This window comes from Cornus florida, unplaced genomic scaffold (assembly GCF_030987335.1).
Source record: "Cornus florida cultivar Cherokee Brave unplaced genomic scaffold, ASM3098733v1 CherokeeBrave_3.0.0_Hap2_Chr02, whole genome shotgun sequence".
Taxonomy (NCBI): Eukaryota; Viridiplantae; Streptophyta; class Magnoliopsida; order Cornales; family Cornaceae; genus Cornus; species Cornus florida.
The window spans coordinates 105,151,098-105,165,195 of NW_026775572.1; the positions used below are offsets into that span (position 1 = coordinate 105,151,098).

At 35.6% G+C, this 14,098-nt stretch overlaps 2 protein-coding genes across 2 annotated transcripts; both read right to left on the reverse strand.

Moving 5' to 3' along the window:
- Positions 1–483: 483 nt before the first annotated feature.
- LOC132288367 (probable ascorbate-specific transmembrane electron transporter 1) lies at positions 484–4,703 on the reverse strand. Its single transcript, XM_059789848.1, has 4 exons — positions 4,542–4,703; positions 4,387–4,435; positions 1,063–1,262; positions 484–978 (listed from the first exon to the last, which is right to left on the reverse strand). The coding sequence occupies exons 1-4, from the start codon at positions 4,701–4,703 to the stop codon at positions 712–714; spliced, it is 678 nt and encodes a 225-aa protein (XP_059645831.1). The 3' UTR covers positions 484–711.
- Positions 4,704–8,870: 4,167 nt separating this feature from the next.
- LOC132296586 (uncharacterized) lies at positions 8,871–10,493 on the reverse strand. The gene is made up of 2 exons (XM_059794771.1): positions 10,106–10,493; positions 8,871–8,950 (listed from the first exon to the last, which is right to left on the reverse strand). The coding sequence occupies exons 1-2, from the start codon at positions 10,491–10,493 to the stop codon at positions 8,871–8,873; spliced, it is 468 nt and encodes a 155-aa protein (XP_059650754.1).
- Positions 10,494–14,098: the final 3,605 nt, after the last annotated feature.

Below are 14,098 nucleotides of genomic sequence, written 5' to 3' on the forward strand. Positions count from 1 at the left end.
TTTCAGTTTCAACACATTAGAAAGTGTAGAAAAGGCTTCCTAAATTAGTTGGAATACCAGTTTTAAAATCTGTCTGTCGAATTTTTAGTTGTTCTCCCAAGTATATTCAGTGGGGGCACTTGCCCCACTGGCTTCAATGTGCCTCCGTCCTTGTTCATATTAGTCATAACAAAGTTTTACGTTGGCTATCAAGTTACCTAATGTAACCCCTCTCCTTTACCCGCGCGTGGGATTCGCTGTGTAAAGAACACAGGCGGAGTTGAGATAGATGTGGGATAACACTGAAAATGATAGATAAAGTGAGAAAATTGGTTAAGATGGTTTGGACAGGTATAAAGAAGGCCTTTTAAGTGCGCCAATTAGGAGAAGTAATGTAGTGCACGACGAGGGTAATACTAAGAGGAGGGAGGCCAAAGTAAATGTGAAGAGTTGGTAAAGCAAGATATGATAGCATTTTGATTGAGAGAAGCTATGGCCTTTAAATAGAGCACAATGGAAACATGATTCATTTAGCAAACTTCAAATAATTGGGAAAAAACTTGGTTGTCGTTGTCGTCATACCTTGGCTATACATTGTCTAATCAACATTACTAAGCAAATTATCCTTAATTTCAACTGCTAATTTATAGTACATGAACATCTTTCTGCAAGATGCACAATCTTTCTACTTTAACAGATTGCTAAACACTTCCCTGAACATAAGACAAGATCTCAGCCTATCCAATTACCAGGAAGTAGAACAGTGAGGCCAACTGATACTCCAAAGAGGAGTATTAACAGCCCAGTGAAGTTCATTATGAGTGCTTCTTGGCTGCGCCGCAGGCCTAGGAATGAGAATTTCTCCACCAAACCTGTCTCTGCTGTCAATATTGCCATGAGGAAGATGACCGCGCCAATAAAAAAGTGCCATGGAGCGAGACTTGCCCTTGCAGGCATTTCTGCCCTAGGCCACAAGAAAAAGAAGAAAGCAGATAGCCACTGAAACAATAGAGAACTTATTTTGGAACATTCAATCATGTAATAGAAACTAGTCATCATTATATGGTAATGGGAGGTTTCTACCTGCAAGCCAAATAAGCCGATGGTGGACATGCCAAGCCAGGAATGCAGACTATACATATCCGGGATTCCGAGCTCATGGTGGAACTTGAAAACTGCATATATCCCCAAAATTCCAGCAAGAAGAGCTATGAAATGCAGTGTCAGGTGGAAAATTTTCTGCACCTTTCTCGTTCCTGGGACCGTCTTGTATACCATGATAACTGATACAAATCATATTTAGTCACATACATATACATATATATATATACGTGTGTGTGTGTGTGTGTTCTTGAATAATGGAAGCCTTCAGATTTCCCAAGGACACAACATACTTGCAGTTCTAGTTCCTCACTGAATTGGGGTCAAAAATCCATATCCAGGAACTGATCAACTAGAACTAATGTTGGCATGAGAATTTAACTCATACTATAAGGAGAAAGCAAGCAAATAACAATAATGATTCGAAATAAGGAAACAACTTGTTCAGGTAAGACTTAAGTCACGTAAAGCGGGGGTGGGAACGAGAGTAAATTCGAAAGCGGGAGCATGAGAGCGATAAAATTAAGTCATATATAATGAGAATTTGAGTGAGAGCGCGAGCAAAGTGTAAGAGCGGGAGCGCAAAAGCGACACATGTTGAGAAGGACTGTATGACTTAGGGCTAAAACTATGTACATTTGATCCTTTTCAGACCCGTAATAACGGAACCCTCATGAAGGGCCGACTCAACTATAAGGTGTAAAACTATGTACATTTGATCCTTTTCAGACCCGTAATAACGGAACCCTCATGAAGGGCCGACTCAACTATAAGGTGACTTAAGCGACCGCCTAAGGCCCAATAGAAAAAGAGTGCCTCATATTTATCTTAATGTATTAATTATGTTTCCTTTAATATATTCATTACTATATAAATACAACTTTATAAATTAATTCAAGTTGCGGTCCAATGAAAAAAGAGGCACTAAATTTTTCTTAGGCTACGTTTGGTGCGCGGAAATGGAATGCAATTTGGAATGGAATGAGAATGAGAATGTAATGGAATGAATATTACCATTCTAATGTTTGGTGTGATACAGTGAATCGTTATGGAATGAAATGATTATTACCATTTTATTATTTGATTGACCATCGTTAAATATGGAATGGAAATACCCTTTTCATTATTCTTTAATAAAATCAATTTAATTAATATTTTGTCTATACAATTTTATCCAAAAACAGGTTGAATACTTAACCTAAGAAGCTGATGTAAAGGCTAATATATATATATATATATATATATATATATATATATAATATGGTTGAAGGTCTGTAATTTTTTGTCAATAGCAGTTTTGGGTATATTCACAAGAGAGGGAAGGTGAAAAACCTTTACCACGTCTAATAAAGAAGCTCGAGAAACGTGAAAAATGGAATGTGAAAGATTTTTGGTCTATTCAAAATATTTTTGCCTTATTGGAATGTGATGAAGTGCTTATTGAATATTACAAAAATATTTAATCTTACTATGGAATGGAATGGCCATTTCATAGATTTAGTAATGGAATGGATTTTCATTCCATTAGAATGGTCATTACATTCCATTCTTGCACACCTAATAAATAAATGGTTGGAATGAGCATTTCATTCCATTCCATTCTGCACACCAAACGTAGCATTAATGTATTAATTATGTTTCTTTTAATGTATTAATGATCATATAAATATAACTTCTATTATATTGATCAATTTACAAGTTTTTTTCTTAAATTGAATTTTTTTTATTTCTATCATTACGACTTATAATTTTTTAATTCTTTTGCATATCAATAATTATTCAACATTTTTTTGACACTCACACATTAATTACTTACAAAATTAAATCACTATTTCTAAAGCTAAAAATGCAAATTATGTTTTATGTTTCTTTGAATAAAAAATATTAATATTATATTAATATATTAAATATAAAAATGCCTAATTTAAAAATTTTACCAACACAAAAATGCAAAGGGCAGCCGCGCGCGTCAGTAATGACATGGATAAATTTAAAAGCGGCAAATGGCTGTTGGACCATTTCAGGGAACATACGGCTTCCGGGTCTGCAGAGAAGAGTTGCTAAAAGTTAGCAATAGAAGCTGACCAAATCAAGAAAGTTAACAGATGACGAAGAAGGGACTCGGCTAAGGAAACTGGAAATAGAGATATTGAAGGCGAAGCACACTAAGGTTGACTCAATTTGATTTACGAAAATAAAGAATCAAAGAAAAGGAGATTCTTGAGCAAATAATTAGGAGAATAAGTTGATTAAGACTTCTATAAATTGGAAAATAGAAGTATTGTAATTCATTCCAAACGGTCCAGCACCACCCATAAAACATTAATCAAATTTCATTAAGTTGACTTAATGTCATTTATCAAATCCTTAATTCTTTTGTCCAAATGGCAATTTCCATTCAAAGAATATAAGTTCAGTAACTTATTTTTCTTTTGCAATACTTTAATTATGCTATTTACATATCAATCATTGTTTTTATTCAATTGAATTCAATGACAAATCTTTGATCAGATTCTTATTAGGTAAATTCAGCCAGTTTATTTCATTACATTCTTTACTTACTTTTCTTTTGCAATGCTTTAATTATGCTATTTACATATCAATCATTTGTTTTTATTCAATTGAATTCAATGACAAATCTTTGATTAGATTCTTGTTATGTAAATTCAGTCAATTTATTTCCCTACATTCTTTACTTTACATGCAATTTCCATTCTGCCAATTCTTTTAAAGTTAAATTCATTTTAGCAGTTTCCTTTACCGTGAATTTCAATACAATCAGTTTATTTCACTACATTCTTTATTGCATTTTATTTCTTTTAAGCATTACCATAAAAAGTCATTGCAAACAAGGTCGAAAAAGAATCTCGCTGGGAGTTCTTATTATTCATTCTCCCACACATTCGTCTGAAGTCAGCCACCAACCAAAAGGGATAGTTGGTGTTCAATCATATTTTGAGTATTTATACTCTGGCATGCCCGCAAAATTCATCGGTTGGCGTGAGCACAAAAAAATGCGAACAAATACATTTTTGAATAATTTTACTGCATTTAGGTTTCGTTTGTTTGAATGTAACATATTTTTTATTTTTTAGTATTTGGTTGTCGTAAAATATTTATGAAGAAAAATTATATTAGACCCTAACAGAAATAAGTTACCCATCAATTTTTGATAAGTTATTTTACTTAATCTCAACCTAAACATTTGTCAAACATTGAAAAAGTAAAAATAAAAAATATATTTTACCTAAAAAAAAAAAAAAATTCCGACAAAAAACATTTTACATCGGAGCTTTAATTTCTTACCTTCTCCTATTGGTATTAGATATCCAACTACCATTAGAAGTGGATGCAACTGTAAAAGAGAGCCAAGAAAGCAGAGTCAATTACAAACTCAAAGACATTCATATATAAAAATGATCAACTATGTGTTAAGTGAGAGCTGTATAGAAAGAACTCACATTGAAAATCTTCTGTTTGTTGTCTGACTTGAAGGCAAAGCCACCCTGGAAGTGTAGGAGCCAAACAAGTACAAGGGTTGTGCCTGCTATGGCTAACAAATGTGCCAACATTGTCACTGGAAATGCAGAAAATTGGAAGCTTGAATGACTCCTAGTTGCCATTGCACCTATATATACATATACATATATATATAGAGAGAGAGAAAGAGAGATGAAGAAAGAGAGTAGTACTCCAGCCGGCTGATCCAAAGTTGGCAAGTCCAATGACCAACTTTTGGTGTGATTTATACAGTTCTGAGATTTTGGAGGCATTCCATTAAACAGAATTGCCCGTACGGCAAAACAATGTTATTTTATGACCCATGATAACACATAATGCCTACTCATAATTAGGTATATATATACAACTACAAGTTATTATCCTACAAGTTATAAAGACTTGAAAACCATTGTTTGTCAATATATGTACGTATTTGTGCCACATATACATATATATATACATATACATATACATGTGTTAGGAGCTGAATGTTATCCATTTTAGCCCCTCTATTTACACATTTTATTCACTTAATAATAGTTTATTTGTGATTTTACATTATTTTATTGTTTTTTCTTATTGCAGGGTTTTAATTGTAAAATCAGTCAACACCAGTAATTCTAAGCTTTAAAAGATGACGTTTCATGGGACCGAGCAATGTTAAGATCCAAGTCTAATTATACTTAGAAAATAATCCAAAAGAAGCCAAAAGTTGATGAGAATGGAAAGAAGATGTGAGATTTATATGTACCATTCGCAAGTGCACGAATCTTTGCAGATAGGGTTTACTTGTAAGGGTGTCGTACCCAACGGACTTGTATAAAATAAGTTTGTCAACAGATTTCTTAAATTCTAAATTAACTTGAAAGTAGGATAATCGAATTGTGATGATTAATTCTAAATTAACTAAGTCGAAAAATAAAATAAACTAAAGAACAATGATTAAATAGGAGGTAGAAAATAGAGAGAGGACTAGGGGTATGATTTCACCACTAACATCGCACCACCAATCAATTGCATCAATTTATTAGAGATATTTCATATAACATGCATAGGGAATTAATCATGGTTACAAGCACATATTAATTCAGCTAGAAAATAATATAACTTAAAGCTAAGCATGGACTATCTTCGATTGGTATAAACCATCTACCTATCTACTTTACTCTAGGGTGTAGCATGGTCTATCTTTTCTAAGCATAATCCACCAAATCTCTAACATTATATTCAGAGAAATACCATTGTGTAATCATCTTATTCACAACTACAAGAAGCGAATGAGTTGTGTTCAATCACAAGATTAAAATATTTAAGACAAGATAGAAAAATATTTATATTGAATTAAAACTTTGAAACCGATTCTTATTGAAAAGTCAATTAAAAATCATATAGATTACACAATCATGCATGATAAAAATTGTTCTCCAATAATTAAATACAATCAAACCAGTGTGCTAAGTTAGGGCTACATCACAACCCTAGCAAAGCATTTAGCCAAGCATGACTGGAGTGGAATTCTTCATGGTTGAGGAAGATATCTTCACCACCATGGATCGATCTTTTCTTTCTTCTGAATGCTTCTCTTTGATCTCAGCCTCAAGCTCTTCTGTATCCTTCAATTTTGTAGAGGACCCCCTTTAAATAATAAAAGATCAGCTCTAAAGTTCTCTTTTTCATATAGGAGACATACATAGAAGTTTTGTCAAATAAGGACTCCAAAATTCGTATAAACTTCCAGGATAATTTTGACAAGGTAAACTGCTGTTTTAGGGAATCCTCATGAAATACAAAATTGTAGCTCTACGAATTTCCTTTTAACCTACATAAGAATTTAGCTATTTTGACACTCGAGGAGAGAGATACGGCCAGATTACCAAAGCGGGTTCAAGTTACCAACTTTGACGAAAGTTTCCTTTTTGGAGAAGGATCTTTCCTTTTCTTCTTCTTTCCATTCTAATCAACTTGTGGCTTCTTTTGGACTATTTTCTAAGTATAATTAGACTTGGATCTTAACATTGCTCGGTCCCATGAAGCGTCATCTTTTAAAGCTCAAAATTACTGGTGTTGACTGATTTTACAATTAAAGCCCTGAAATAAGAAAAAACAATAAAATAATGTACAATCACAAAAAAAGTATTATTAAGAGAATAAAATATGCAAATAGATGGGCTAAGATGTATAACATTCAGCCCCTAACACACCCCCAAACTTACATATTGCTAGTCCCATAGCAATAAAACTAAAGCAAACATAGATGCCGCTTTCGTGGGAATCACGATTTGCATTTAGCGTATGCAACAACCCTTTTAAACCCTTAGGTTACCCCTAGTGGATGAGTGAAGTCTCATGAGGGTTTTCAGAGATGATACCCACAAACATACAAAACAATTCAATCATTTGGCAATCAACTTATTCTCATATCATCACAATAATCAAGGGAAGACTACACAAAAGTACTCTAAAAATTATTATCTGACTATACTCCTTAGTCCCTATTTTCATACTTCACCTCAATGTTTTCCACACACTTATATAACAAGAATTACAGCAAAAATTAATCCCCGATGTTGTGAAATTTGTGGACTAGCAAATCACCTATATAGTAATGTCTTTTCAATTGAACCCAACTTCTATAACTTCAATTCCTCAGATCCCTTCTCAAATTATTTTCTATAGCAAAATATTATTTATTTATTTATTTTCTTCATGTGAACACTCTATGCATATGAGACATGAGCCCCGATTACTCCATGAAAGGGTTACGAAATTTATTTATTTATTATTTTTTTTTTCCTTCTTCTTCTACTATTGTAATAACCTTCAAAGTTTACCAATTCGTATCTATCCATAGTCATCAGAATTCAACCAATAATACAAATAGCTATAGACAAAATTCTAGTGTGTATGTGAAATTCATTAGGGACCGACAATTACTAAAATTCCTATAATACTAGATAGTGGATCCTACATAAAATAAAGCACGAAAATTAGAGATTCAAGATGATCTCAGAAAAGAATTTTAAAAAATACTTAAGTGTCTTAATCCCCCCAACAATTCTCAAATACTTGAATTAAAGTCAATATGTCAAAACGAAAGAATTGAATTTTCTTTTCTTTTTTGTAATTTTTTTTTTTTTTTTTTAGAAAAATATTTAACAACTAGAGTATTTTAATACAACTAGAGTAAATGCTATGCCCCCAAACTTGAATTGGACAGCGTCCTCACTAGGCAAAAGAAAATGGAGTCACTTAATAGGATAGCTAATCTCATAACTAAAAATAAAAAATAAAAACAAAGAACGAAAGCACTTAACAGGATAGCTAAAATGGAGGTAGTGGAGCATCGGGATTAAGCCATTATGAGTCATAAGCGCACGCATCATATCCATCATTGATCTTTGATCCTGACGAATCATCCTCTGCTCCTCAAGAATCGTCCTCTGCCCCTGATGGATCTCTTGAACTTCAGATCGGAGTTGGGTCACCTCACCAACCAAATAGTCATAGGGATGCTCATCAGCGTCATCCTCGTCATCACTGGCGGCCTCTTTCATAGGCTCATCATAGGGTTCATCAGCGGACTCATCGTCGATGACTTGTCTAGTAGTCAATTGACTTGGATGAATAGGCAAAATTTGTTCACCCATCACAATTGGGCGAGCCAGCTCTCCAGGTGCAGCAACCACCTTTAATGTTATGTGAGATCGGCTGCGATTCCAATCAACCTCACCATAACGATCATTGCACGCAGAAGAGAACTCATCGGTAGCAATAGTGTAGCCTTGAGAAGTGAGCAGTCGAATAACAAAGAATGGCAAAGGAAACTTCCAATCTTTTTCTTTTTCCGGAGTTTGCTTGATCACCAAATCATAAAATTTTTTTAAGCTACCCATAGATGATTTCTTGAAAAGATATCCAATGGCCAAAATGGATAGCATATAAAGCACACAAAAAATCTTGATAACGCTCAGACTGATGAGTAAGAGGGCACACATTATGCAAAAGTATGGCATCGACGAACCATAGGTGTAATGGCAGAGACAATTTGGCAGTAGAATTATATTTGGAGCCTGAGAAACAATTTGCAGCAAGGCAACTAATCATCAGTTTAGTGGAAACCTCGGACATCGGAGTGAAAATTGACTCCAAATTAGCCGGGCATGGATGTGGATATCCCAAAGCCATGGCAATCGTCGAAGGAGTAATGCGAATTATAGTACCATCAACGGATGACACTAGTGCTCCTCGTTCATCTGGATTGGAATAAAGATTTTGATAAAACGCCTTGACTAATCTGGAGTACAGGAGTTTACCAGCTGGCTCAAAAAGGCATTCAGCTTTCGTAAATCTGCAATGGGCCACTGAGTTTCTGGAACGCATGCATTAAGAGATTCGATATCAAAACCCACTTCATAATTAAGTTGGCGACCATGCCACCTTTCATCTATGGTATCTCGAAGAGTTGGCCGCCTCGTGGAAGATTGAATGGAGCGGCGTGTTGAAGCATTGCCTTGTGTGGCTTTCTTCTTTCTAGATACCATGTAAAATGAAAAAGAATTCTTTGAGACCTTTTATCAAACACTTGGTGGGCAGCCCCAATTCTTGCCTTGAATCTTTGATTTCTTCTCCAAATTGGTGAATGGAATAGGTATTGGGATGTGAAATAACGGTGGAGGTGAAGTTTGGTTGATGGGTTTTTTATTTGGAAGATGATGTTAAAGTTGGATAATGGGGATTGAATTCGGTTATATGGAATGATGTAAGGAATTTAAGGAGTTGAGGTAAGAGGATGGTGCGTTATGGACAGTGAGATGGTAATGGGTAGATAATTATTAGTGGGATGGAATGTGTTGAATTGGGTGGAGATATATATATATATATATATCTCCACCCAAGGTCGGGCGACGGTCGCCCATGGCTGCTACTTCTGTTTGTTGTTGTCTTCACCGGGCGATGGTAGCCTAAGTGCCGGGCGATCATTCGCCCGGACCTACTACTTGCTCCATTTTTTTTTTTTTTTTTCATTTTGCTAGAAGATAAACTTCAAACGGCCATAACTTTGTCATTGGAGGTCTGTTTTGGAAAAATCTTTTTTGATTTTTGGTATTTTGTCGAGATCTACGCGGTGCAAATAGCCATAGGCGGTTTGGTCGATGTTTGGACCCAAAAAATGCTCTGTTATGCTCCAATCAACCCATTTTTGCTTTGTATGTTATGAAATTTTTTTGTATTTTCTTCAAAACAAGCACAACTTGTAACCTACACAAGTAACTAAAAATCCTACAAAACAAATTAAATCCTTCTAATCTACTAAAACAAAAGATAAAATTAAAAAGAGAAAGAAAAAAAAAAAAAAAAAATCTTATCTACAATTCCTACATTTAACGTCGATAGGTGATGTGATACCTGGACGATTAGGTGGAGTAAATGGGATCCGTCAAAGTGACGGATTCAATTCTTTCTGTAGGCACAGAATCTTCAATGTATAACTTCAATCTTTAACCATTTACTTAGAGTGTCTTACCTTTCTTTGGGTCAAAAATGGTGATAACCCCATGAGGGGTTACCGTTTGAACTTGGTATGGACCATCCCATCTTGAGCGCAATTTCCCTAGAAATAGCTTCAGCTTGGAGTTGAACAACCAGAATTTGTTACCTGGCTCGAAAGATTTTCTCACAATGTGCTTATCATGAAACGCCTTGGTTCTAGCTTTGTAAATTCTTGCACTTTCATAAGCATCATTACGAAGTTCTTCTAATTCACTTAGCTGCAACTTCCTTTTGGCCCCAGCTTGACTTGTGTCGAAGTTCAATTTTTTCATAGCCCAAAAAGCTTTATGCTCCAATTCCACAGGTAAATGACATGTTTTCCTGAAGACCAAGCGATATGGCAACATCCCAATTGGTGTCATAAATGCAGTGTGATATGCCCATAAGGCATCATTAAGGCGCAATGACCAATTCTTTCTCCGGTTGAACCGTCTTCTCAAGGATATGTTTGATCTCGCGATTTAAAATCTCTATTTGCCCGCTTGTCTAAGGGTGGTAAGAAGTACCTACCTTGTGAGAGATGGAATATTTCTGAAATAAGACTCGAAGAAAGCGATTACAAAAATGCTTTCCACCATCGCTGATTACTACCCTTGGCATTCCGAACTGACTGAAAATATTGCTTTGAAGAAATTCGACCACCACCTTGTGATCATTAGTTGTTGTTGCCACTGCTTCTACCCACTTGGAGACATAATCCACCCCTACCAAAATATACTCCTTGCCATGTGACATCGGGAATGGCCCCATGAAATCAATGCCCCAAACATCAAAAATTTCAATAACCAGAATTGAGGAGAGAGACATCATGTCTCTTTTTGTAATGGTGCCCAACCGCTGACATAGATCACAGGCCTTGGAAAACTTGTGAGCATCTTTGAACAAGGAAGGCCAAGTTAGACCACTCTGAAAGATCTTTGTTGCTATCTTCTTTCCATTGAAATGGCCACCACAAGCTAGTGTGTGACAAAATTTCAGAACACTTGGAATTTCATTATCTGGCACACAGCGACAAATAATTTGATCTGAGAAGTACTTGTATAACTGTGGATCCTCCCAATGATAAAATTTCACTTGAGAGAAGAACCTGTCTTTATCATGTTTGGTCCAATCAGACGGAATTCTTCTGGACGCCTTCCAATTCACAATATCAGCATACCATGGTGGATTCTCCTTTTGAAGTAGAAATAACTGCTCATCTGGGAATGAATCATGCAATGGAAGAGTGTTTTCTGGCCTAAGATATGCATTCTTCAAATGAGAAGGTAACAACTTCAGCTCTACCTCTAGTGGAGATTTCAAAAGTGGCATAGGTGGTTCACTTGACAATGGTAGAAGTGGTTCAATAGAAAATTTTCATGGTGGAATGTTATGCATATTGGCTCCATCAAGAATGACATTCACTTCTTCAATGCTTTTGTCAACATCAAAGGACTCGGTATCAAAGTAAGATAGGCATGTTTCCAGTGGATCTTTTGTCAAGGCAAAGGCAAATGGGGCCATCTCTTTAACACATTCATCGATGGTATCGACAAGAAAACAATCCTTATCATCTGAAGGGTAATTACTGGCATTGAAAATATTTAAGCGCACCTTCATATTGCCAAAAGAGAAGTCCATGACGCCATTCCTACAATTTATGCTTGCATTTGCTGTCGTAAGGAAAGGACGACCAAGGATCACTGGAATGTGCCTCATTGACTCTAGAACTGGCTCGGTATCTAGCACAATAAAGTCTACTGGGAAGTAAAATTTATCTACTTTGATGATCACATCTTCGGTGACACCACGGGGTTGCTTGGTTAACCTATCTACCAATTGGAGAATAATTGAGGTAGGTTTCAATTCTCCTAATCCGAGTTGCAAGTAAACCGAATAAGGAAGAAGGTTTACACTTGCACCCAAATCTAGAAGAGCTCGCTATACTTGATGATTCCCTATTGTGCATGAAATTGTTAGAGCACCTGGATCTTTGAATTTTGGAGTAGTGCTGTGCTGGATTATTGAACTGACTTGCTCAGTTAATAGCACCTTCTTAGGAACATGGTTATTTGAACACCTCTTCTAAGTACACATATCTTTCAAAAATTTGGCGTAAGCTGAAATTTATTGAATTACATCAAGCAATGGGAGATTAATCTTCACCTGTTTGAATATCTCCATTATATCCTGAAGTTTGCTTGCTTGCTTCGCTGCTTTTGATGTTTCCTGTAGTCTTTGAGGGAATGACACAACTGCATGCCTCTACTCAAGAGATGGCTCAATAGTTGGAGGCACTTCTTGTGCTTTTTCTTTACGCTCCTTTTTCTCTTCAAGTCTTTTCTTCCAATTTTCATCTTTCTTTGCTTCCTCTTCTTCCACTTTGTTTTCAACTCTCTTACCACTCCTCAGAGTAGTAATTGTTTGCACTTGTTCATGGTGGACTTCTTGGTTAGTAATGTCATCAATTATACGCACACCTCTTGGATTAGCCACTAGTTGACTAGGAAGTTTGCCATCCTCTCTTCTGTTCAAGGCTTGAGCTAATTGGCCAACTTGAGTCTCTAACTTGGCAAGGGATTGAGAATGAGACTGCACAAGTTAATTAGTTGGCTCTAACTGCTTTGCCATCATTGCCTTGAGCATTGATAAGAATTGTTGAGGTTAACTGAAGGCATTCATAGGTGTGAATCCTTAAGGATTTGAAGTCTGAACTGGAGATTGAAAATTGCCTTGCACCTGAGGTACTTGAGGTGAAGGAGCAGATGTCCCTGTGGCTGGATTTCTCCATGAGAAGTTTGGATGGTTTCTCCAAGCCGGATTGTAAGTGTTTGAATACATATTATTCCCTCCGGGCCTTCCATATGTAGCATTAACTTTCTCTTGTGGAATTTCTGAATATTGAGATGCACTTAGACAAATGGACACATGGTGAGTTGGACTAGAACAAAAAGAGCACACTTCAAAGCCTTGAGCATTAGTTACAGGAGGAGTAAATTTTGATTATGAAGTCGTCAATTGATTAACCTTCTTGGTTAATGCCTCAATTTGGCTTACTAGCCCTTGATTTATTCCTGCTTCATTCACACTTTCTGCTCTCCTCAATATGGTATGAGGTCTAGCTATTGGAGTTAAGACATATTGTGTAGAATTATCAGATATATTTTCGAAGAGCTGCCATGCCTTCTCTACACTCTTCAACATAAAATTTCCACCACAAGAGGCATCCACTATATATCTTTGTGCCTCATTGAGTCCCTTATGGAAGAAGTTGACAAGCTACCATTTTGGCATGTCATGATGAGGACACTTCCGAAGGAGGTCTCTGAATCTTTCCCAAGCCTCATGAAAAGGCTCTTCAGGCCCTTGAGCAAAACGAGTAATAGCATCTCGATATTGAGTAGTTCTCACCATGGGGAAGTACTTGTTCAAAAATTTTTGTTGTAATTCAGCCTATGTAGTGATAGAGTCTACTGGCAATAAATTAAACTAGTCTTTCGCCTTGTCCTTTAATGAAAAAGAGAAAAGGTGTAGCTTGAGCACATCATCGTCAAAGCTCTGGATCTTTATTGTTCTGCACACCTCTGCAAAGTCATCCAAGTACCGGTATGGATCCTCTTTTGATAGGCCGTAAAAAGAAGGTAGTAACTATAATACCCCTAATTTTAAAAGGATATTCATGGTATTTAATTTATTATTTAATTGCATTTTATTTGATTATGTGTCATTTTATTTGATTAGTTGCTTAATTATTTTATATTGTGATGATTTAATTGACTTAATTGATTTATTTTTAATTATTTAATTGGAATTACTTGTTTAAGTGTTTTTAATTATTTAATTGGATTATTTAATTGAAATTAATTTTTTAAGTGTTTTTAATTAATTAGTGGGATTTTAATTATGTTATTTTAATTAATTGGATTTTAATTATTTAATTGATTTCTTAAGCTAGGGTTTTAGGTTTGAACGTAGCCGACTTAGGGTT

Bases quoted from the DNA above. Each gene is read 5' to 3' on its own strand.
- LOC132288367 (XM_059789848.1), bottom strand. From the start codon at position 4,703: ATGGCAACTAGGAGTCATTCAAGCTTCCAATTTTCTGCATTTCCAGTG. The intron at 1,263-4,386 runs GTAAGAAATTAA...GATTTGTATCAG, and splicing joins TCTAATACCAATAGGAGAAG to TTATCATGGTATACAAGACG. The intron at 979-1,062 runs GTAGAAACCTCC...CTATTGTTTCAG, and splicing joins TCGGCTTATTTGGCTTGCAG to TGGCTATCTGCTTTCTTCTT.
- LOC132296586 (XM_059794771.1), bottom strand. From the start codon at position 10,493: ATGACACCAATTGGGATGTTGCCATATCGCTTGGTCTTCAGGAAAACA. The intron at 8,951-10,105 runs GTAAGACACTCT...CATGCGTTCCAG, and splicing joins CATTTTTGACCCAAAGAAAG to AAACTCAGTGGCCCATTGCA.